At 36.2% G+C, this 23,458-nt stretch overlaps 3 protein-coding genes across 4 annotated transcripts; 2 read left to right on the top strand and 1 right to left on the bottom strand.

Moving 5' to 3' along the window:
• Positions 1–851: 851 nt before the first annotated feature.
• On the top strand, positions 852–3,243 carry LOC108993945 (two-component response regulator-like APRR9). The gene is made up of 3 exons (XM_018969011.2): positions 852–1,521; positions 1,793–1,966; positions 2,745–3,243. The coding sequence occupies exons 1-3, from the start codon at positions 1,123–1,125 to the stop codon at positions 2,925–2,927; spliced, it is 756 nt and encodes a 251-aa protein (XP_018824556.1). The 5' UTR covers positions 852–1,122; the 3' UTR covers positions 2,928–3,243.
• A 4,262-nt stretch (positions 3,244–7,505) lies between these two features.
• On the bottom strand, positions 7,506–15,921 carry LOC108993971 (protein GAMETOPHYTE DEFECTIVE 1). 2 transcript variants are annotated; one of them, XM_018969043.2, is made up of 6 exons: positions 15,403–15,921; positions 14,986–15,063; positions 14,787–14,867; positions 13,367–13,521; positions 12,154–13,277; positions 7,506–7,767 (listed from the first exon to the last, which is right to left on the bottom strand). In XM_018969043.2, the coding sequence occupies exons 1-6, from the start codon at positions 15,829–15,831 to the stop codon at positions 7,667–7,669; spliced, it is 1,968 nt and encodes a 655-aa protein (XP_018824588.2). In that variant the 5' UTR covers positions 15,832–15,921; the 3' UTR covers positions 7,506–7,666. The 2 variants fall into 2 exon arrangements, with proteins under 2 accessions (XP_018824588.2, XP_018824589.2); XM_018969044.2 differs by lacking the exon at positions 14,986–15,063.
• Positions 15,922–22,085: 6,164 nt separating this feature from the next.
• Positions 22,086–22,830, top strand: LOC108993974 (histone H4). Its single transcript, XM_018969047.2, has 2 exons — positions 22,086–22,185; positions 22,264–22,830. Exon 2 carries the CDS (start codon positions 22,285–22,287, stop codon positions 22,594–22,596), a length of 312 nt encoding a protein of 103 aa, XP_018824592.1. The 5' UTR covers positions 22,086–22,185; positions 22,264–22,284; the 3' UTR covers positions 22,597–22,830.
• Positions 22,831–23,458: the final 628 nt, after the last annotated feature.

Genomic DNA, 23,458 nt, shown 5'->3' with positions numbered 1-23,458 from the left:
TTTTCAATTCCCATACTTGTGAATAGTAATTCGTACCAATGAAAAGTAGCCTAAAAACAATGAGATTGTAATCACAATGATCCTTTTTTTCCCTAGATATATAATAATCCCATAATATGGCTTTTTAAAAAAATTAAGGAAATGAGTTATATTAGAGGATGGAGTTGGTCCTATATTAAATTAATTGACAATCAAACTACTAGAAAATTATCTAAATTACCCAATATGGACGATGTCCAAACAAGTAGTACTTCTCACAAGAATATTGAGAGTGCGTGGATGGTAAACGAGGTAATCGATCTTGGATAAGAGAACTAGAACCACTAGAAAGAAAAGCTGAGAGTTCGAACAACTTGTAATTAAGGACAAAGATCAAACTCTCTCTCTCTCTCTCTCTCTCTCTCTCTATATATATATATATATATATATATATATATATACATACACATACATGCACATTCACTCATAAAAAGATTAACATATATTTTTACTTAAAACACATCCCAAATAAAAGTAGAACGGCATGTATATGAATAGGAGAACCGATTTGGGTGAGGTCAAATCTTAACTACTATCAAGTAAACTAGACATCATGCCAAGAATATTATATCATGTGGTCTATGTAGGACGGATTGTGTGAATGATGCTCATAGCTCTTTCTTTTTTTCCCCTCTCCCAAAAACATTTCTAGATTAATATGAATTCAATACCGTCAAATATAATTCTTTTTTTTTTTTTTGGGTAAATGATTGAAGATAAAAAAATGAAAAATAATATAAATATAATCATATATATATATATATAATCTTGAGAGTAAAATCTCAATTGGGGGAGGTGGGGGGGAGAAAAGCAACTAGCCCCAGTTGAACTTGTGGCTGGTGGGTAGGCCAATGTCTCTTCGGATGGAGATGAGGGACAGAGAGAGAGAGAGAGAGAGAGGGGAGGGGAGGCAAAGTTGGCAAACATAATCAGGTCAACGCCTTCTCCAGCTATGACGTCATCTTCCACGTCAGACTCCAGCTCCCTCTCTCGCATAAGTACTCCCACTCTTCAACTTCAGCTCTTCACTTCCCCCCTTCCAACACTTCCCATATCCCCCCCCTCCCAAAAGACCCACGCGCCATGTACGCTCACCCCAACACCGCATTCTCACGCGCCGCCGATTTTCCCGGCCTGTCCACATCCCCGGAGCTCACACTCCCATTAGCTCTCCCTTCGGCGCCGTTTCTGCCGCCCAACTTGCTCCTTCCCGACCACCTCTCCGCTGCCGAGCTCGACTCTGTCCCCGACGCTCTGAGAACGTTGAACTCGGAGGTGGGGAACAGTAGTAGCTGTAGCGGGTGCAGCAGCTACGGCTCTCCGAATTCCCTCGCGAGTCAGAGGCCGAGTTTCATCCAGAGAAGCGTGAGCAGCCACTCGCTCCAGAAGAACGGGTTTCGTCAACTCGTTTCGCCGACCCGCGAGTTATTGGACTCCGACGAGAGTCCCGTCCGGAGGGTATTCAGCACCGGGGACTTGCAGGTGAGTTTCTGTATACTAAATCACTCAAATGCCCACTTCGTTTTGACGTAATGACCAACCTTTCGCTCAGTACTGTACTCTACTGAAGCTACTTGCCACATGCAAAACTCTGCTGGTCCGATTTTTCTGTTCTTTTTCCTTCTTACTGCAAACCATCTCTCCATTTTTTTCCCATTTTATGGGTATTTTTATTTGATATTATTAGCTAATTGAGATTAAGCATGAATTGTTTGCTTGCCCTTTTCTTATATTTCAATTAATGTGGTTGCAGAGAATTAAAATGGTGCAGCGCTGTCATCGATCAGAGAGCCCCTTGTCCAATGAAAATAGTATCATCATCGAGAGTATGAGCAAAGCGTGCAGATACAGCCCTGAGGAGAAAAAGGAGAGGATCGAGAGATATAGGAGCAAGAGGAACCAAAGAAATTTCAACAAGAAGATTAAGGTTTTTTTTCTTAATATTTATAATAATTAAACAGTTGCTGGGCATATCATTGAATAATCATCTTCAAAGACGAGAAAAGATCTATGTAAAGTGGGATCTTGAGATAGAGTAGTCGTACGTGTTTTTTCTGGTTTTACAAGTTTTTGTTTTTGTTTTTTCTCAATGCCAAGTACTTGTCTATAGAGGAAGCATCAACTGCAAATGATATAAACTTGAAAAATTGTCGCTGCTGCCGACTTTTTTAACTTTCCCTCCTGCTCTTATCCTGTGATGCTACGTCTTGTCACGTCCAGCTTTTGCAACATGGTCCTAACTTTCTTTCTCATCACTAAGGATTAGTGGGCGCTACTTCTGATCGAGATCGATATATATATATATATATTTTCTTTGAGGAGAAGATGTTAATTTGACATAAGTTGGGAATATGTCTATTGAGAATACTTTGGGCAGGTTAGACACAGTTATTACTGTTTGATACATCGTCGGTATGTCACAAGATTCTGGTGGTCGGACTCGGAACACTCATCGGCAGTCTTGATGATTGCTTTTAAGGTTAAGGAATCAATAAAAGAATGTAGTATATAGCATTATTGATAAACGAATTGTTTAGCCTATTTGAATAAACAGAGCTACCACCAAATTTTTCCCTTGTGCTATGCATAGCTTTGTCCATGCAATAATTCTACTTAACATGGAACTCAAACATGGTATTTTTGCTATTCAAATTGGCAAACCTATAATGGCTGGCCGTTTAACAGTGAGGCCTTTTTATATGCAGTATGCTTGTAGGAAAACGTTGGCGGACAGCCGGCCGCGCATCAGAGGTCGGTTTGCAAGGAATGATGAAATCGAGAAGAGTTCTCAAATTCAATGGAGCCATATGGGCGGGGAAGAAGACGAGGAAGATGACGATGATTGGATTAACTTCATTTCAACATTCTCAGCAAATATGGGATCTTAATATATATATATATATATATAAATGCATATCATGTGGCTCCTTAATGGATTAAGAGAGTTCTTATAAGATGGACCTAATTATAGTGTGTCCTGGTGTGGCTATCTATGTTCTCTTGATTTAGTACTTTCAAGTGTTCTTCAGGTTAAAAATTGATGTAGATATAGTTTGATTAGATTATTGTTGTTCATGTTGTTGTTGTTATCGTCGTCATCATCATCTAATTATGTGGATTTTCGGCTGCCCTGAAATATTTAGAAATCGGGCAGTTCTGAAACTTCTGAAAATTGTAGCCACTGATCATCTAAATGGAATTATGTTTATATAGGTCCTTATGTGCAATTTGTATGTGCTTCGTTTTAGTGCTTGAAGATGAAACTAACTGGTAACTTGAAAAGGGGGTCAAGATACAGACATTACCGTTGACAAAGTTACAGGAAAAAGCACAATGGTAATGATCATGGCTTCCGGTGGCGGCGCCAACAATTCATCTTTTATATACATATATATATATATATTTATATACATACACATTAAATTTGGATTATTGCTCGAGATCAAGACTTTATCGAAGAGATGCATTGGTATTTAGTCATTACAATTTATGTGATATATATAAATGATAAAATACAAAATATTGGTATATTTATATACCTATCCTACAAGAAAAATTATATTCTTAGACGAGTGTGTAGAGGATATATATAATAAAAGTATTTATACGACATAAATTGATTTGAAAGATAAATTATAAAATTTAAATCCTACAAATTTAAATTTTATTATTTAAGTGATGTATAAAATGGTGCATATACTCTTCATGATATCGGCTTAAAAATATAATAACTCTAACATAAATTAAAAGTTTAGCCAGTGGATAATTAAACATCTTAGATATCTCCTCATTTTGAAGCTTTACTAAAGCGTCTCTTTGGCTGTGCAAATTCTTAATCCACAATTAGTTACTAAATCTATATATATATATGCTCTCTCCTTTTCAAGGCTGATGATCGTTTTCATCGTTCAATTAATGTTAGTGAATGGTACATATATGATTATACGTAGAAACTTATAATAATGTTAGATTATAAATATTATTGGAGTTAGAATCGGAATCGGAATCTTATAAATTTCCGTTTAATTAATGATAACGATTCCTAATTAAAACTATATATGCGTATCTAATAAATTCCTTTAGGGTGAAATAAATATAAAATAACTACACTAAATATATTTAAATATGATAGAAAATATATAGATGAATAATGATAAGACACAATTATTTTAGAAACAATTTTTATATATAATTAATGACCAATATATATTCTAAAAACTCTCATCCCATGACCTCTATCTTTTTAAGCTCTTTTACCTAAAACATTTATATGGGAACGCAAAAATCATTAAATCCATAGTACTCTCTCCTTTACAAAGTTCGTTTCATCACTCAAGTTAATTAGTATCTAATGAATACGTAGAAAGTTATAATACAGTGAGTGTGATTAATAGAATTGAAATATAGTATTATAGACAGTAACTACTATTGAGACTAGGGTTAGGATCAGCATCAAATGATTTTACCAGTACCAGCTAGGTTATCAATAAAAATAGGAAAGATATATCCTCGATCACAACTCATGGTAATTATGAATATAATGAATCTCGACGACGGTAAGAGGCAGTGAGGGGAATATTTATATATACATATATATATATATATATATATAGTAGTAATAATAATAAATGCTGCTGCATGGTGGCAATAAACACGTATAGGCAAATATGACAAAAGGTTGATACATGATGACATGATTAATCAAGATGTATGACACTTCCAAAAACTAAACCTAGTCAAAGGTTGTTGGTGCCTGTAAGAGGTCTCGTAGTTCTTACTTCTTACAAAATGGCCTACCCTGCAATCAGGCTTTGCTGTTTTTAAGAGTTTCAGAGAAGTGCTTATAAATATGAAAGTTTTTTTCTGGGTGTCGAACAGTACCTGAGCAAGTAGCTAGACAGGAAATTCATGGGAGCCAAGTATGTGTGTGTGTGTGCGCGCGCGCGCGCGCGCGTGTATATATATTATATATATAGTTGCTGCTTTATGTTGAAGAGGACAAGGCATGAGCTAGGGAATATAAAATCTTAGGAGAATTGGGCCCAGCATTGGCACCGTCCATGCGTACTGAAGTTGACTATAAATCCCTAGAGGTGGGGAAGACGGCCATGTTAGTTCTTCTCTGTCTGCGGTGTGTTACCCACTAAGTTTGAGATAGCTCGCTAGGGAAAAGCTATAAAGCCTACATATACATCCTAGCATGCTCCAAGCTGCTCTGATTATAATCAAGGGACCTTTTCTTCTTCTTCTTCTTCTTCTTTTTCTTTTAATTTACTATTCTCTGATCACTTTAGTTTTCCATATAAAAAAAAATGCTACAGATTAATGGGGTCTCATGATGAGCTTTTTTTTGTCTTTGTGCTGAGTAGTCTGCATGACTGGAAGAGAGGGCATTGTTTATTAATTTGGAGCTACAAAATCTTCTACCGAGCCTAAAAAGAAAAGGGAGCCTCAGATTACTAGTGCAGGCAGCCGGCAGGAGCAATATGGCTTCAAGAGGTACTACTGCATGGTTGCGATTACAGGGTTTGCGATACAAGTGATCATGGGACCTGATTTAGATTACAGAGAGTTTTTTACCAAATTTCTGGAGTTAGAGCGATAGAGATAGACATATAAAGTGTATCTCGTAATATTTATAATTGTTTAGATAACACTAAATATATAATTAATAAATGTTATAGAACTCATTTTATGTGTCTATCTTTCTCCTCCGCTTAAAGTCCGACCTAATTAGATCTCAATCCTACGAAGAACTATTTAATAAAGTATATATATTTAAAATAGTTGTTAATAAGTAAACTTGTGTAACAAATTACAAGTGTGAGCTTTGTAGATGTTGCAGTTTTGCAACACGTGAATTGATCCATATTCTTAACAGTACATATGCTAACATAACAGCTTGTACAATCAACTAGACGAGGGGAGTAGACATGAGAAGGTAAAACTTGCAGAGCTGTACATAAATCTTGGGATCAAATATTAATTGGCTCTTCTTATGTTTGTTGCCTGCATTGTATATATAAGCTTAACACCCAAATCTTGAAACAATGGGAGCGGCGGTGCGACAGCAGCGCAATGGTAGTATCGGCACGGTGATAAACTTTTCAATAGATTAGATCATATATTGTGTTCTGTTTCTCTGATTAGGAAAATAAATGTGCATCCTTTAATTATCAGCAACTCTACAATTATCAATTTACTCTGTCAAAATGATCAAAATTCAAATATTTTCGATTGGCTTTTCAAGGCTTGAGAATATCAAAGACATGCATGATAATTAAACTGATTAGGGCAAGGAAAGACTTGAAATCACCACCAAGACATGCATGCACGAAGACCTGATTAATTAATAGAGTTTGATATTGATTGTTTCAAACTGAGGAATTCTATACATTAGTCACTATTCACTTTCACACCCCACACCTATAGCTTTTCTTTTTTCATACGACGTGATGATATTTTTCATAGGGTGTGGAGTGTGGAATAGTGAAGAGTAACTGATGAGAATAATTTTTCTTTCAATAAGAGGAATAGGCAAAGCCAATTCCATATTCCAAATTATTAGGTAGAATTGCATCCATCCAACTCAATTTAAACAAGAAGGGACCCCTTCCGGAATATCCCAAATTGGAGTAAGGCATGCAGCAGCTTAATGATGACGCAGGTGGTTGATCAAGCAAAAAAGACAAGCCAAGCCGCATGTTACCCTCAAGAAAATACCATTAACACAAAAGCATTCACTTTTTTAGAAGAACAAAAGGAAAAATTAGCACATGTGAAGCAGTATCTTCCTAGGCTATTGATTGCATATTTCTTATAAAATTTGGGCACAAAAAGTGAATCCTAGATGCCTCTACAGCATCTCCCTTTATACAGATTTTTAGCCTCTGATAAAAAGGGAGGAAACAAAAGAAAGCTTGTGAGGTGTATATTCTTATTAAAAATAGTAAGTGACAGACATTTTATACTTGAAATAAAGCTAATTGCACTTTGATTTGTTTTATCAAATCTTTCTAGATATCACCAAATAATTACTTTAACATTCTTGCCTAAGGCCAAAATATATATAGCCCTCTATTCTGAGTCTCTGACAAGATGCATGGCAGTATGATATTCAGGAACTGGGATTCCCAAATCAGCAACACTTTTTAAGGGCTAGATGACTACTGGTATGATTGACTGGCCAACTTACAGTATTTGGTATGACTGGGGGCTAAATATGCATATTCTCAACCGTGGGCTCGTAGCAACAAGCCTCTGTTCCAATATGACATTGAAGTCATGATGATAATGCCCAGCTCTGTAGCAGTAGCAGTGTAGCACACACCTTTGGACTCGTTAAGAACCATGAAATATAAAGGGTTATAGTGCTGCTTTTGATTGCTTAGAGAGAGAGAGAGAGAATTTCTTGCAAGAACATGAATTTTGGGGTGAGATTTTGGATACCGGTAAAAAAGAATTGCTCAGCCAAAATTTTACCACCATTCAACTTGAACGGCAGCAAATGATACTACCAGAAAAATGGGGTATTAAACAACACTCAACTAGCCTAAATATAAGCCCACCAAAATAAATACTTAGGGCAAAAAATTATTGCACAGTTATCGCAACTTAACCCACATTTTCATCTTCTTGGTTTCCTCTTGAAAGCTGTAGTAATCAACAAACGATTCAAAGGAAATAACATTGCTCCATGAGAAGTCCTCGATCTTGGTCTTGATCTGCCTGCATTCAGCAATGACCATTAGTGATTTAGCAATGACCAGCAAAATTTGGTCATTTTCATAAAGGATCAAGAAATTGATTCAACTGAACCTTCTTAAACTGTTTCTTTTTAACAACCAAAAAATATTTATGCCAGTATAACAGGTGCTTAAAAGAATTTGGACACATAATGGATCTTTAATACAATACAAGAAAATAAAAAATAAAAACTGTACGCACACAATGCAAGAAAACTTGATCTACAATTTCAGGCAAAAAAATTGTAGCCGAGTTAACTGATCAATAATTCTCAATAAACTAGATCTACGTGTAACTTCTGCTCTCTCTGTGTCTGCATGTGAGTGGATCTGCTTGACTTAGAAAGCTTAACCTAGCTTCAAAGTTGGTAGAATAATAAGCTATAGCATACAAATCATAATCCAGGCCAAAATCAATCTAAGAACAGCTACCGAGGACCATGAAAGTCTTCCATAGAATTCATATCATAATTTGTCACACCAAAATTAACAGCTGTCGCAGTAAACCAATTTTAAAAATAAAAGAGATTAAAACAACAATGGAGTAGGAGAGTCGCACAAATTCATCAAAGCTCACACCTTTTTTTTTTATAAGTAATAAGTTATTTCATTGATATAAAGATAGGCATAGTCCAGGTGCACTAGAAGTATACAAATGCATACACCTATTTAGGAACTAGAAACAGTTACAAGGAAATCATGGAAGTTGAAACCATTCAAATCTAAAACAATGGCCCACAAAAACAAAGTCTTCCAAAAAAGACTCCGAAACTCTTCCAAGGAACGTTCATGATGATCCTCAAAATGTCTCACTTTGTTCACTCCAAATACACCAAAAAATATAGATAGGAGCCATCTTCCTTACGGTTGCAATCTGTGGTGTCCCAGTGATCCCTCTCCAGCATGCTAATAGTTCAACCACTCTGCCTGGCATTACCCATGCTATTCCCATCTTGCAGAAAAAATAATTCCAGATATCTCTAGCAAACTCACAATGTAAAAGTAAATGATCCGCCGTTTCACTGCTATTTCTGCACATACAGCACCGATCCGTTATTATAAGACCAAGTCTTCTAAGATTATCAATCGTCAAAGTCTTCCCTAAAGCTGTTGTCCAGACAAAGAATGCGGCCTTGGTGGGTGCCTTATTTCTCCATATGTTCTTCCAAGGAAAATTGTGCCTATGTTGCATGGTAATAGAGTTATAAAAAGAGCATACCGAGAATTTCCCTTTCCTAGAGGGTCTCCATGCCATCACATCTTCAGTTATGGCAGCAATAGAAGTGTTCTACAACAAGTTAAGAAAATCTGCCAGAATATTCACTTCCCAATCATGTGCATCCCAAGTAAGGCTAATGTTCCACTCTTGTGAACCTTGATGAATTACCCGCAGATCAGCCACCATGGCTTCTTTTTTCCGTGCAATACTGAAAATTGTGGGATAAGCATCCTTCAAAGCCGTGTCTCCCAACCACGTATCCTTCCAAAAGCTGATCCTACTACCATCCCCCAAGCACAACCGAGTATAACTAGCGAAAGAGCACCAACCTTTCCGTATGTACTTCCATAGCCCCACTCCATTTGTCCCCCGTCCCTCTTTAGAACACCAACCCCCCCGTTCACTACCATACTTAGTGTCAATCACGCCTTTCCATAAGGCTCACCCTCTCATAGTTCTAACGCCACAACCATTTACCTAGTAATGCCTTGTTGAAAGCCCTCACATTTCGAACCCCCAACCCATCATCCCTCAAAGGAGAACAAACATTGTCCCATCCCATGAAGTGAAACTTTAACTCATCTCTTATTCCACTCAATAAAAAATCACGTTGAAGTTTCTCTATTCTAGTTGCAATGCTAGCGGAAAGGGAAAATAAGGATAAGTAGTATATGGGAACATTGGATAAAGTACTCTTAATAAGTGTGATCCGCCCCCCTTTGATAAATACAACGTTTACCACCCTCTAATATTGCTTACACCACCAACCGCGACCATCTCCGTCTTGGCAAGATTAATCTTCAATCCAGACACAGCTTCAAAACAAAGTAAGAAGGCCTTCAAAGATTGGATATGTCCTGCATTTGCCTCACAAAACAGCAAAGTATCATCTGCAAACAAAATGTGAGAAATAATGGTAGGGCCGTGTGAATATCCCATTGAAAATCCTTCAAAAAATCCTCCCCCTACTGCCGCCAACACCATTCTACTTAGTGCCTCCATCACTAGGACAAATAAGAGAGGTGATAATGGATCACCTTGTCATAGTCCCCGCAAACTATTAAAGAAGCCCACAGGATCACCATTTACCAAGACCTAGAAACAAACCGTGGACACACAATGACTTATCCACTTCCTCCATCTTTCCCCAAAACCACATCTACTCGACATATATATCACGAAATCTCAATTAACATGATCATATGCCTTCTCCATATCTAGTTTGTATAGAATACCTGGAACTCCCGACTTGATTCTGCTATCCAAGCATTCATTGGCGATAAGAACTGAGTCTAAGATTTGTCTCCCAATCACAAAAGCATTTTGAGATTTAGAGATAATCTTCTCCATAATCATGCTCATCCTATTAGCAAGAACCTTTGACAGTAATATCTTATACATGCTGCCCACAAGACTAATCGGTCTATACTCTTGTACCTCTATTGCACCAGCCTTTTTAGGGACGAGCAATAAATGTAGCATTTAAGCTTTTTTCAAATTTGCCATGAGTGAAAAATTCCTAAAAAACCAGCATTACATCCTCTCTCACCACCTTCCAACAAGTCTAAAAAAAACCATAGTGAAACCATCCAGGCCTGGAGCTTTATCTTTATTCATTTTCTTGATTACCAGTTGTACCTCTTTCTCTTCAAAAGGTCTCTCCAACCAAACCATACTATTTTGATCAATGACCTCAAATGCTAGTCCATCTACGGTAGGCCTCCATGCATGAGGTTCTGACAACAAATTTTCAAAATGGCTTCTTCTCAAGCTCCCCCTTATCCGACGAACACCCACAATCCACAACAGCTAAGGTGTCTTCTCGAGCTCCCTCATTAGGCTCACCGTGAGCCAATTCTTCCCCCCACGACCTTATTTGCATTTGGGCCGAGGATAATGACATGTTCATAGGTGACCCAGGGATTGCCGGAGGATTCTGAGGCAGCCCACAAGGAGGCAACCCTCCCTAAGCAGCTCCAGAATCATCATGGACAAAAAAGTGCATTTCGCCGTCTATAATTTCCCCCACCTCCACTTCCGGCGATTGTGGAACCACCGTCGGACCACCACCCGAGTCGTCGTAGGCCATCGCCCCTTTCTATGCCAGACACAGCCCAAGACTCAGACCCGATAGTGAGGATTTGGGCACCTTCAGCATACCCAAAAACCTGAGTTTCGAGCCTTTTTCCTACCAAACCCAACATGGGCTTCTGTTCAGGCCTAGCCCATTAGTCACCTTCTTCCCCTTCAGATCTGCCTCTCCTCCCTAGCCCACCCAGCTTTGCTTCCCAAACTCTGGCCCACTTGACTGAGCCTAGCCTAGTGTCATGAGCCCACCTGATGCACCCTTCAAATTTACTTCCCTTGGGCCACAGCCCACTCCCACCCCTTTTTTCTCCCCTGCGCACCGTATCATCCAGTTTATATTTGCTTGCAACAAGTCAACGTAGCACTTCATCTCTTGCAAAGCACAAAGCTCACTTTCCTCATTCAAACCGACAGCTCCTCTGCCATCTTCCACTCGTGCCTGGGCTCCTACAGAAGCGGTGGCACCCCTTTGCAGGCCTACCCCTCCTCTCGAGCATGCCGAAATGTCAGAGTGATGGCTACCCCTGACACTTCCTTTGGGTTGTAGCGCCTCCCTGTATGACAGATATGGAGGTTGTTGTGGTGGCAAAAAATGAACCACTTGCACAACCAGCCTCCCTCAGCGCCTCTGCCAACTTCCTCCAACCCCTTCCTTCCTTGTCCTCTAGAATGAACAAGAAGTTCCGATACCCACCCCCCATACTCCATCAATGCCATGAAACAACCTCGTGAGTCAAGGTGTCGTTGTGCAACATAGCCCTTATCACCTTCTCTATGCGCAGAATAGAACTCCTTCCTCCCCAAAGCTCACACCTATGCTAGTAGTTTAGAAGATATCGAAAAACCAAATGCAATTGTGACTAAAACAACCTACATCCAAGCTTTGAAATCATAATAATAATTAAAATTTTAATTAAAAAGAGCAAAAACATAAATCAAAACCAGTCAAACTTAAGAGCAGCGAAGTCTAGACATGTTTGGCACTCAAGAATTCTCACATTGCAAAATTAAGTGTTTAAATGGTTGGTATGCAACCAATACCCAAAAACTCGAAAGTGATACCTGATATAGATTGAACCAAGGTTTGATTAGCTTCAGTATCAGATTCTCCATGCCTTTTCTCTTCCATTGTCACCTCTGTTGACTCATGCTTTGCAATAGAAGAATCACCTATAATTGTCATCTCCGGATAAGAATCTGAAATTGGAAGGCAATCAGTGAGTGCACCCGCACCATTCATGGGTTCTATAAATTGTTTTGTCTCCATAAAAGACCCATCATTTGGGTCCAAAGGTGTTCTTTCTTTATTTTTCATGTCCACCTCCATTCTCTCTCCATCCATTACAAAATCCAAGACTCCATCAGAGTTTTTTGTACTTTGAGACTCTTCATTTTTAGAAGCAGGAAGAACAATATCCTCAAACACTGTCGCAAGCTCTACTTTAGCACCGGCATCACAAGGAGCAGCTAACTCCAAGTCCCTACTCAATGCATGAAATATTACATTTTCATTTGGTGGAACAATATGAGATTCACAGCTAGAGAAAGATTTTTGTAGTTGAAAATCATATTTTTCCACTACATTCAAAGAAAGATTCACATCTGAACCATTTAGATTCTCTTTTTCTTCTTTGGAGGCGGTTGTAGGAATTCTGATTTCCTCAGAGTTAGTGAGACCTGTTGAAGTATCATTGGGTGAAAATAAATTTTGAGAATCTTCACAGACAGGGGTTTGATGTATTAATGGAGAATCATATGATGAAGTTGGATCTGGTTCTGTTAAAAGATCAAGTCTATCAAGCTGTTCAATCTGTCCACTGGCTGCGGCAGCTACCTCAACTAGTCCAGCAGCAGGCAAAATGTTATTTCCATTATCTGGTGGTTGGGGCACACCCTCAGTTTGAGATGTCAAAGCGTTGACTTGAAAGCCATGAGATGTCATGCCATTAATAATCGAAGCAAAATCAATGGCTTTCACAGTTTTTGATACTTTATTGGAGGCAGGAAAAGACTTTGCCATGTTCTCTAATAGCAAATCACCTTCACCACTAGAGATGGGATCCCATTTAAACCAATCACCAGACAAAGGTTTGTTGCAGTCTAATTGTCCATCTGATGATAGTACTTCAACTCTGATTGCGTCCTTGTAAAAATGTTTTCTCCTTAAAGCATTAGCTATGAGAGTCCTGCAAAACATTGGGGAAAAGATTTTCAGACATACATCAACATCAGTTCCGTGCCTCTGAATGATTACGGTTTTGAAAATTTCTCATACCTACAATTTTTGGAAATAGCTGCTTTAGCTCGTTCCATAGAGAGCCCAAGCAATGACGATAAGTTTGCAACATCATATGGCCCTCTAAGTTCATTCACAGAAGGGGCAGCACTTGAGAAAATGAGATTTTTTCCTCGAGTCCAGTCCACCAGTAACTGAAAAATTATGAAGAGTATGCCCATACAATTAATTCATATATTATTAATTTGAGATTTAGGTTCAGATCTAGATCATTGAAATGCAAATTGCAAGACTTCTCACCAATGAAATTACAAAGAGTAAACATGATTGATTTTCATAACATTGATTTAAGGATTCCGAAACTATTGCCTGTCTTTTAACTGAATTCAAAAGTCTATTTCAACATACAACATGTATCTGCACTACATCTATCAGGAAATATGAAGCCTATTCATTTATTTCAACCTACCCACAGCCATGTGCCTACTTGATATATGAGGGCAAAATTTGGCATTCCTATTCTAGCCACCAGTTCTAATTTCTTCAAACCTACGGCCCTACACCAGTCTTAAGATCTTTTCACCAGAACAAGGTGGTCCTTTTTTAAGAAACCAAAGTACCAAAAACAGCACCCATCGTATGACCATGCCTAGCTGTAGATTCATCTGGATGGGTTAATTCTTAACAGATTTTTTTTTTATGAATAAGAAATATTTTCTTCAGAGCTTTTCTCTAATACATCCTCATATAAATAAACAAAAATTTATAAAGCAAAACCATATCAACCAAGAATAACACATACCAGTGCACCTCATCAGAAGAATGCCAGGACCAATTTAATAACCAAGGCTTTCAGCCTTATTTATTTTTCTTGAGACACATTATCTTATTTTAAGATACTCTTTTTTTATATACATAAAACTTATTAGAAAGAGTGATAGGTGCAAGTGCAGCTCAAGGACACAGGGAGCATACAAGTGAGAAACCTATCCAGATCTTTTTTTTTTTTTTTTGGCCTTTCACTTGTATAGATCCTCATGTAATTTTTTTTTTTTAATAAGAATAGATCCTCATTTAAATTGAGTAGCAAAAAATATCATAAAGACTTTGAAAATAAAAATGAACACCCATTCCAAGTGCAAGCCTTTCATGTAAATTAAGAATGATATTTTCCTCAATAAAGACATTAGAGAAGAAAAAATTGGAAATAAAAGGCATGCATAAGACATTTATAATGACTAGAGGAGATGAGAAGCAAAAAAGAATTAGGAAGTCTAACACGAACCCAATAGAGAGTGTGGGACTGCCAATTCTCTCAAAGGCAACTAAATTTGGAAAAAAAAATATTATGAAGAACATATGAGGAGGTCCTTTGTTAAAATGCCAAGTATTGTCGTTAGTATAGTGATATATACAAATGCGCTACAAATTATTCGCAGAGAAAATTTTCAGTTCCCACCTTTGCATTGGATATCATTTGCCTCCTTGATTGGACATCCGCAATAAGATTGGAATACGTGATCTCAAAATAAACTCCACGCTGCACATGGGAAAGCCAGATGTCAATCTACATTCCAACGTTCCTTTCGAAAAATTTCTATGAAGATCAGAAATCCAACCAAGAAGGAGAAAGAAACGAAATTCATTGAAGAACAAACCTCAATGGCGGCTTTAACCATAGGCAGCTTCAATCGGAAAGGAAGCTTCTCTGAGAAATCAATTGCTATTATATCTACCTACGTCATTCATAAATGGCATATCCATAAAACCACTATTCAGAGGGGGGGAAATTTGGAGCTGTAAAATAGAAAATTCGTCGACAATGCTCCATTTTCTATTTAAATTCCTCAACTTTCTAGCAAGCAAATAAAGCATACACGAGATATTCCCGACAATAATACAATGACTGTAATTCTACATCAGAGGATGCTCTCCTTTCAAAGAACACAATATAAATAAAAGGTACGAAAGCTTAAATTTTGTTTACAAGTTAAGTTTCTTTCAAATTCTTTCTTGGTTCTCGATTTTCTAAGCAACCAAAACTGAAAATCCACAAAAAGTTCAAACCCACAAACCTCCGATTTCTCACAGGCCTGGTCGAAGACGACCTGGTTCAAGGGCCTCACAGCGACCAAGTCGTAAGTCTTTAAGATAGGGTTACCCGAGTTGAGGGCCTGGGCCTGAGGGGGGCTTTCTACGCACACAGTAAGGCGCGTATATTGGCGAAAGGGGGATGCGCGTGGGATGCCGAGGAGATCGCGATGGAGATTGACGGAGGAGGCGAGGGAGGGCACGAGCTTGAGGAGAGAGGAGAGAGTGAGGAGAGAGACGGCGCAACGGTCGTGGTCGGACATGACGCCCTTGATCGTATTGTTGTAGGCGATGCCGGTGTAGCCTAGCTCCATGGCCTTTATCACGAGCTTCGTGCGCGCGGCTTTGAACGGCGTCTTATCGGTCGACGGGGAGGCTTCGAGGTACGGTATATTCAGGTCGAAGAAACCCATGACTTTCAGAGAGGGATAAAAAAGGGTCTAGACTCTTCGAGTGCAGGGGCAGGGAGGGTTTTAGCAACTCTCTCGCATGAACATAACTCCTCTGTGATTTTCTCACCCAATGACTCGTTTGTTTACGTAGATAAAATAAGATGAGTGAAATTAGATAAAATAATATGAATTGAAATTAAAATTAAAAAATTAAATAAAATATTATTAAAATATATTTTTTAATATTATTTTTATTTTAAAATTTAAAAAAAATTTAATTATTTATTTTATTTTATATTAAAAATTAAAAAAATTATAATAATTAAATAAAATAAGATATTTTTTAAAAACAAACGAAACCTAAATTCTAATATACTGTGGACACAGTCATGTATTTTTATGGATATAAATTTCCTTTTCAAAAAATTCAATGAATTTTTCAAATAATATTAAATATTTAATAAATATTATAAGACTCATTTTATATATCTACTTTTTTCTTCCACTTAAAAAATATGATGTTTAGTCATAATTCAATAGATCCAATATTAAAATATTCTTACAATTTATCTATTAAATAGATCATTGGTTGTATATTTTGATTTTGAGTACTTTATTTTCAAAATTTTCAATTAATAATATTTTTTTAACAGATTAATAGTATGAATAAATCTTCCCAACTTCCTAACACTCCACACTCTATATTATTTTTAATTTTTTTTATCAAATATTTATTATATAAATAATGAATAGAAAATTTGAAATAATTTAAAAAGAATAATCTCAAAAAAAATTTAAAAAAATATAAAGTGTGGAGTGTGGTGGAGGTTGTGTAGCAAAACTTTAAGAGTATACAATGGCGCTGGATTTGGTTATTTAAAATATATTTCTCTTGTTTGGAACATAAATTAAGTATAGGATTTAGATTTGAAACAAATCTTTTCTTCTAAGTAATCCTTTTATATATTGATGATACTAACAAATATATAGATATAGGAATAAAAAGTGAAAGTAGCCTAGCAAATACACAAAAGGAAGAAATTAAAAAAAAAAAAAAAAAGGCTTCAACACCAATGAATTGTTCATTATTCTTGACTGTCGGGGGGAATCGTTTTGAGTAGTGATTTTTTATTTGTCACCAGTGAATGTACAAAATGTACATCCATAAATAAGAGCCGAGTGGGTGGAAGTTCACCTAGACCCGTGATAGGGCACGCCGCATTAAACATGCGGACATGAACACTCGAAAAAATGAGCCCATGACAAATTGGAATGGCCTCATGGTCCAAAAGAGGTACCACATGAAATGTAGCATTATAACCCACCTAAGGCAAGTCAATCGAAAGACTATTGGCAAACAAGAGGCAAAGGACCCAAAGGTAAGAAATAGAAAGTCTTTCTTCACTATCCGCTATAATTTTCCTCTCAAGTGTTCATACACATTAACCACTCTCACCGGAAACTAATTTTAGTATCGGAGGTGTCTCCCGGTCGGGAGGCTAACCGAGCTTTTTTGACCCTATGTGCAAGCAAGTGGATGCAGTCATAGGTGTGCAAAACATGTCTTTAATAATTGAAAAAAAAAAACTACAAAAAAGGAAAAAGAATAGTAAGGGAGGAAGAGGAAATAGTTGAAGCGTTCTACTCCTCTATTGTGGAGGAAGTAACAAATGGAAAATGCTAGATAGAGAAAATGCACTACCTATGTTCTCAACCACACACTTTCTTTCCCCTCAAATCCATGCCTCATTAAACATGAGGGAAAGGACAAATAATACAAGACTATCAAAGTTTGTTAATCATACAAGAAGTTGGATATTTCCCACAATGGAAATGCAATATGCATGGGGAATTTTGACAAGAAAAATACTTTTGTATATATTGTTCTATGTTATGAGCCTCCCAGGAAGGAAAGTACTTTGGTTGGAAAAAATAATTTTGTACATATTATTGGAGGCTATCATGTAATGTGCATTGTGCACATCAATTTTATGATCTATAGATTTTTTCACCTTCCAAACTTCAAAGTCTTGTTGAAGGTAATTTGTTTGTCAACCATGTACTTATTAGAATGTTCAACCTCACGTGAATAAATATTTGAACACTCATGGATGCTCAAATATTATTCTCTTTTTTCTTATTTGATAAGTGGAAAGAAATTGGAAAATATAGGTATCATTGTTAGAGCAATGGCATCCAGTTCCCTATACGTTATTCTTCTTCAAAATTTGGGATGAATTTTGGGAAAAACTTCCACTTCCTCGTCCCTTCGGTTCCCTAATTTAGGGTTATTGTTTACGCATGCTACAATAGTTCTCCATCTATGGGGAACCAATGTACATCCCCAAACACATTTTATTATTTTCGACTATCCCTCTCTCTCTTCCCCTCCTGCATTCATTGTCTCTCGCGCCCTAGTTGCTATCGGCTCTCTCTCGCACTCATCCATCGACGGCAGCTCCTCCGACAAAACACGATTGGTAAGCCGAAACATTCTCACAAACTCACACACACACAGTCTCTATCTCTCATGCCGTCAGTTCTAAGTGAAATGCACTCTCAAATTCATTTGTAGCTCTCTCATTTTGGGTCTCTATAACTTCATTGTTGAATCTTGAGATAGATCTCGAAAATCCTAACCAGAATCGTAATATAGTTTTTGTTTATGATTCTCTAGGATTTCTACAATGACGATTTTTGTACGGATTTAGGAAAAAAAAAATTGCAAAATCAATGACCAACCCATTTGATTATATTGCTTGTTTGATTTGTATTTTGTGTAATTTATTCAATCTAGCTTGCCATTTGATTTTTCACATGCTTGTGTGGTTTGTCTCTGTCTTAGTGACCTTGCCATTTGATTCTACTGCTTCTTTGATTTTTTTTTGTTGTGTACTTGTTGTGTAATTTATTCTATTTGCCTTGTCATTTGATTCTATTACGAATTTCACGTGCTTATGTGGTTTGTTTCACTGTCAGTGACCTTGCCATTTGATTATACTGCTTGTTTGGTTTTTGTTTTGTGTACTTGTTGTGTAATTTATTCAATCTAGATTATCATTTTAGTCTATTACAAAATTCACATGCTTATGTGCTTTGTTTCATTGTTAGTGATCTTGCCATTTGAATCCACTGCTAATTATTTGATTTATGTTTTGTGTAATTTTTGTGTAATTTATTCAATCTAGCTTGTCATTTGATTCTATTACAAATTTCACATGCTTATGTATTTTGTTTCACTATCAGTGATCTTGCCATTTGATTCTACTGCTAGTCTATTTGTTTGGTTTCTGTTTTGTGTACTTGTTGTGTAATCTATTCAATCTAGATTGTCACTTCTTTTTATTACAAATTTCACATGCTTAAATGCTTTGTTTAACTGTCAGTGACATTGCCATTTGAATATACTGCTTGTTTGATTTCTGTTTTGTGTACTTATTGTGTAATTTATTCAGTCTAGCTTGCCATTTCATTCTATTACAAATTTCACATGCTTATGTGCGTTGTTTCACTGTCAATGACCTTGCCCATTGATTCTACTGCTTCTTTTATTTTATGTTTTGTGTAATTTCTATATAATTTAATCAATCTAGCTTATCATTTGATTCTATTACAAATTTCACATGATTTTGTACTTTGTAAAATTAGTGAGCTTGCCATTTGATTCTATTACAAATTTAATATGATTTTGTGTTTCTTTCACGATCAATGACCTTGCCATGATTCTATTAAAAATTTAATATTATTATATTCTTTGTAAAATTAGTGAGCTTGTCATTTTATTCTATTACAAATTTAACATGATTTTGTGTCAATTTTTCCTATCAATTTGATAAGTTTTTCTAAATTTAGAGTTAAAAATCGAATAAGGGAACAATTTCCAAATTTGGTATTTTTACTGGCTTCCACAAATTTGGACAAGCTGACATTTGGTTTTGCTCTCCTATTGCTGTGATAGTTGGCTTCCACAGTTGCTGTGATATTTGTCCCCCATTGTTGGTATAATATTTGGCGTCCACTGTTGCGATTTATAATCTGTTCATGAATGGTTTGTGCCATTTGTTGGGTTTCTGGTTCTTGTTATTGATTCCTTATTTGCTTTGTTGTTGAGTTATAACTTTATTCTTTGCAGCTTTAATTGTTGATATGTAGAGGCTGTTGTTAGGGTTGTATGTAATGTAATTAGGTTGTGATGATAGTTAAATTGAATATGGTAAATGTGGAAAATCACAACTTCTGTGAATGAGGTGAGCTCGATATGACAGGGTAACCCAGATGATAATTTTTTGTTTTTTTTTGAAAGTTTATCCATGCTATTTCAACTTAAAATCTTGATTATTTTTATAAGCCCCCCATCTTGAAGTTCATTACTTGGTTGGATTATTTACTTCTTTGACTTGTTGTGCTGTGACTTGTTTGGTAGGGTAACTGGGACAACCAATCACTACTGGTAACCGATTGTTGCAGCCATGGAGGATGTTGTCAATTCCTATGTGTTACCATTCCATTCCTGAGCCATTTTTTCGGATTAATTGTTTGGGTATGTTTAGGGGTTTGGTAAGGGAAACTTGAGTGTTGACAATGAAAATGGCCAAAAACTCCATAGCAAGGTAACTTAGATGGCCAATGAATATTTACAACTAATTGTTGCAACCATTAAGGATATTGCCGGCCAATCAAGATTTTGTTAATTGTAGTAAAAATCTTTGAAATATAGTTTTGTACTAAAGATAAGAACTATGCTTACTTTTTGTGTACAAACTTGAAGAAAAACAAAAGACAACAATACCTAATACTTGAGTCACGTAGTAGCACCATGTCGAAGAACTGTTCATATGGAGGATAATGAGAGTCGTAGATTTTTCGGTTGCTAAAACTATGGGGTACTTTTCATTTATTGGTAATCTTATTTGCTAATATATGTTGGTAGTCTTGTTTCATAGATTTTAGTACTGGTCAATTTTGTAGGTTGGGCAACCTTACGGGTTTTTCTGTTGATATGACCCAAAATACCAGCATATGGCTAAAAGACAATTAATCGATTAAAAATCAAACTTCAAAAGATACAAGCATTAATGGATATCCAAACTAATCGATATCGATATCGACTAGAAATTGTTTCACAGAGGCATCAGAGAAAACTAGAGAAAACCAATTTCATTATAGTAATTTTGATGTCATGGTTATTTGCTTTGGAAATTTATTTTGGAAATGTTTGAGCAATCTTAAGATGACATATACTAAACTTTTGGGGCTGATGTATATGCAGTTTCAGTACTTATAATTATAATATAGTTTTATTGTAGGCACATGTATTGAACTTTTGGGGCTAGTGTATAAGAAATAGTAGTACTTGTACATAAAATTAAGAAAATATTATGGATGTACACATTTTCTTTTCTTAACTATTTCAATTATTGAAAATGAATATGTAGTTTATGAAGTGTATAATTTATCTTACCGTGTGAAAAAACATATTTATCTATTTGTTTCATCCGGATGTGCCTAAAGCTTAAACCATTTTGATCATTGTTAGATCTTAGCGAATACCATAATCTTGCTTTTTATTTATTCGTTATAAATAAAATACTGCTGGAAAAGGAAAATATTTATTATTTGTAAAACCATAATAATTTCAAAACTATTTTTGTACCAAGAAAAAAAATCAGCTTTATGTTTAAATTTTACATACAATGTGATAGTTAAAAACATAAGAAAAAAAAGACAAAAGAGTGAGTAATTAAAATTGTAAATGAAAGTAAGAGAAAAAATAATAAAGAAAAAATAGAAAAATATAATTTTAATAGAATAGAGAAATGAGAGAAAATAAAATATAGAAAGTTTTTACAAGATTAGTAAAACTTTAAGATATAATTTTAGGAATAGTATTTTCTAACCAAAATTAGAAATTTATATGAAATGGACGTCTATGGGTACGTTTGGTTACCAAACTCACCTCAACTTATATCAACTAATTATTATAATTTTATTCAATTACAACATAAAATATAATAAATAATTCAATTTTTTTAAATTTTAAAATAATAATAATATTAAAAAATAATATTTTATCATTTCAACTCAACTCAACTCAACATTTAAATTTAGCCCATATCACGGATTCACGGGGGAAGTCTCAAAAAATTTGAAAACCATTTCTCCACCCCTTACCACGTCATCGATCCGCACCATTAGCCAACAACTTATGCCAACCGTTCAGTAAATATTTATCAACAGCCGAGATTGCCACAGACATGATCACACGGATAGCCCCAACCCCCACCCATCAATCCCGTCTCCGTCTGTTACTATATAAACCACAGAATCTCTAAAATCCATTCAACCTCAAACTTGAACAGAAATTCTCATATTCAGGTACTGTGGCTTGCAATATCCACTGTAATCTTTTCTAATTTTCTCCCTCGTTCTCTAACCATTGTTTCTGGGTTTTAGATTTTATATTTCAATTTGAAAATGTCGGGTCGTGGAAAGGGAGGCAAGGGTTTGGGCAAGGGGGGAGCGAAACGGCACCGTAAGGTTCTCCGAGACAACATCCAGGGAATCACGAAGCCGGCAATTCGTCGGTTGGCTCGCAGGGGCGGTGTGAAGCGGATCAGCGGCCTGATCTACGAGGAGACCCGTGGTGTCCTGAAGATATTCCTGGAGAACGTGATTCGCGACGCTGTGACCTACACGGAGCACGCCCGAAGGAAGACCGTGACAGCCATGGACGTGGTCTACGCGCTCAAGAGACAGGGGAGAACTCTGTACGGGTTCGGAGGTTAGGTTTATGGCCGTAGAAAGTCTTGCTGTCAAGAAAAAGCAACCAAACAAATGGATGGTCGGTTTTTTTTTTATTGCAATTAGGTGGGAAAATTTGTGGTTTCTAGGGTCTGTGTTCTGGTTGTGGTCTTTGTAAATCGACCTCCGAATGGAATTTCCCGAATATGTAAGTGATTTACAGAGGATATTTTCCATATTATCGTTCGAGGTTCTAATAAGAACTGAAGATTAGATGAATGCGCAATAGATCATCAGCCTGGTAGCAAGGCTATAATATAGTGTACAATGTTTCCAAAACATTTCTGGAATCCTTTGCAAATAGGCTTTTACTATGCCACATCTTCCTCAAACACTGGGACGCGCGCACACTGACTTGGTAAATTGTAGTTGGAAAATTAGATCTGTTGGATGAATGGCTTGTGTCTTTATCCTGTTATGAGACATGTATTCTTCATCCACTCATTAAATGGATCCAATTTTAACTAGACCTAAATTCAAAAACACTTGCAATAACGTGCTATTGATGTAGAAGTCAAGGAAATGATGGAAAGTAGCTCCAATACCAAGCTACAAAAGAAAAAATTTACTGTAAAATCAAAGATTTTAGAATATATAGTATATGTCATTTTTTTTGTTTGAAGAATATATAGTATATGTCAGAGCATTCACAATGGCTCATGTAAAATATAAAGAAAATTGATCAAAAGACCATTCAAATAGATTTTGTATTTTAATCTTTATTTTACATTTTGCTACAGTAATCTTCTAGATGTAAAAAATATTGTTTACAACTCTAAAATATTTTTAATTATTTTCTCTCATTTGCAAATTCATTAGTAGTCAGAAAATATATTTGAAATGAATA

This window comes from Juglans regia, chromosome 14 (assembly GCF_001411555.2).
Source record: "Juglans regia cultivar Chandler chromosome 14, Walnut 2.0, whole genome shotgun sequence".
In the NCBI taxonomy this organism is placed as follows: Eukaryota; Viridiplantae; Streptophyta; class Magnoliopsida; order Fagales; family Juglandaceae; genus Juglans; species Juglans regia.
Note: the sequence above shows the minus strand (reverse complement) of the source record. Positions and strands in the feature narration are given on the sequence as shown.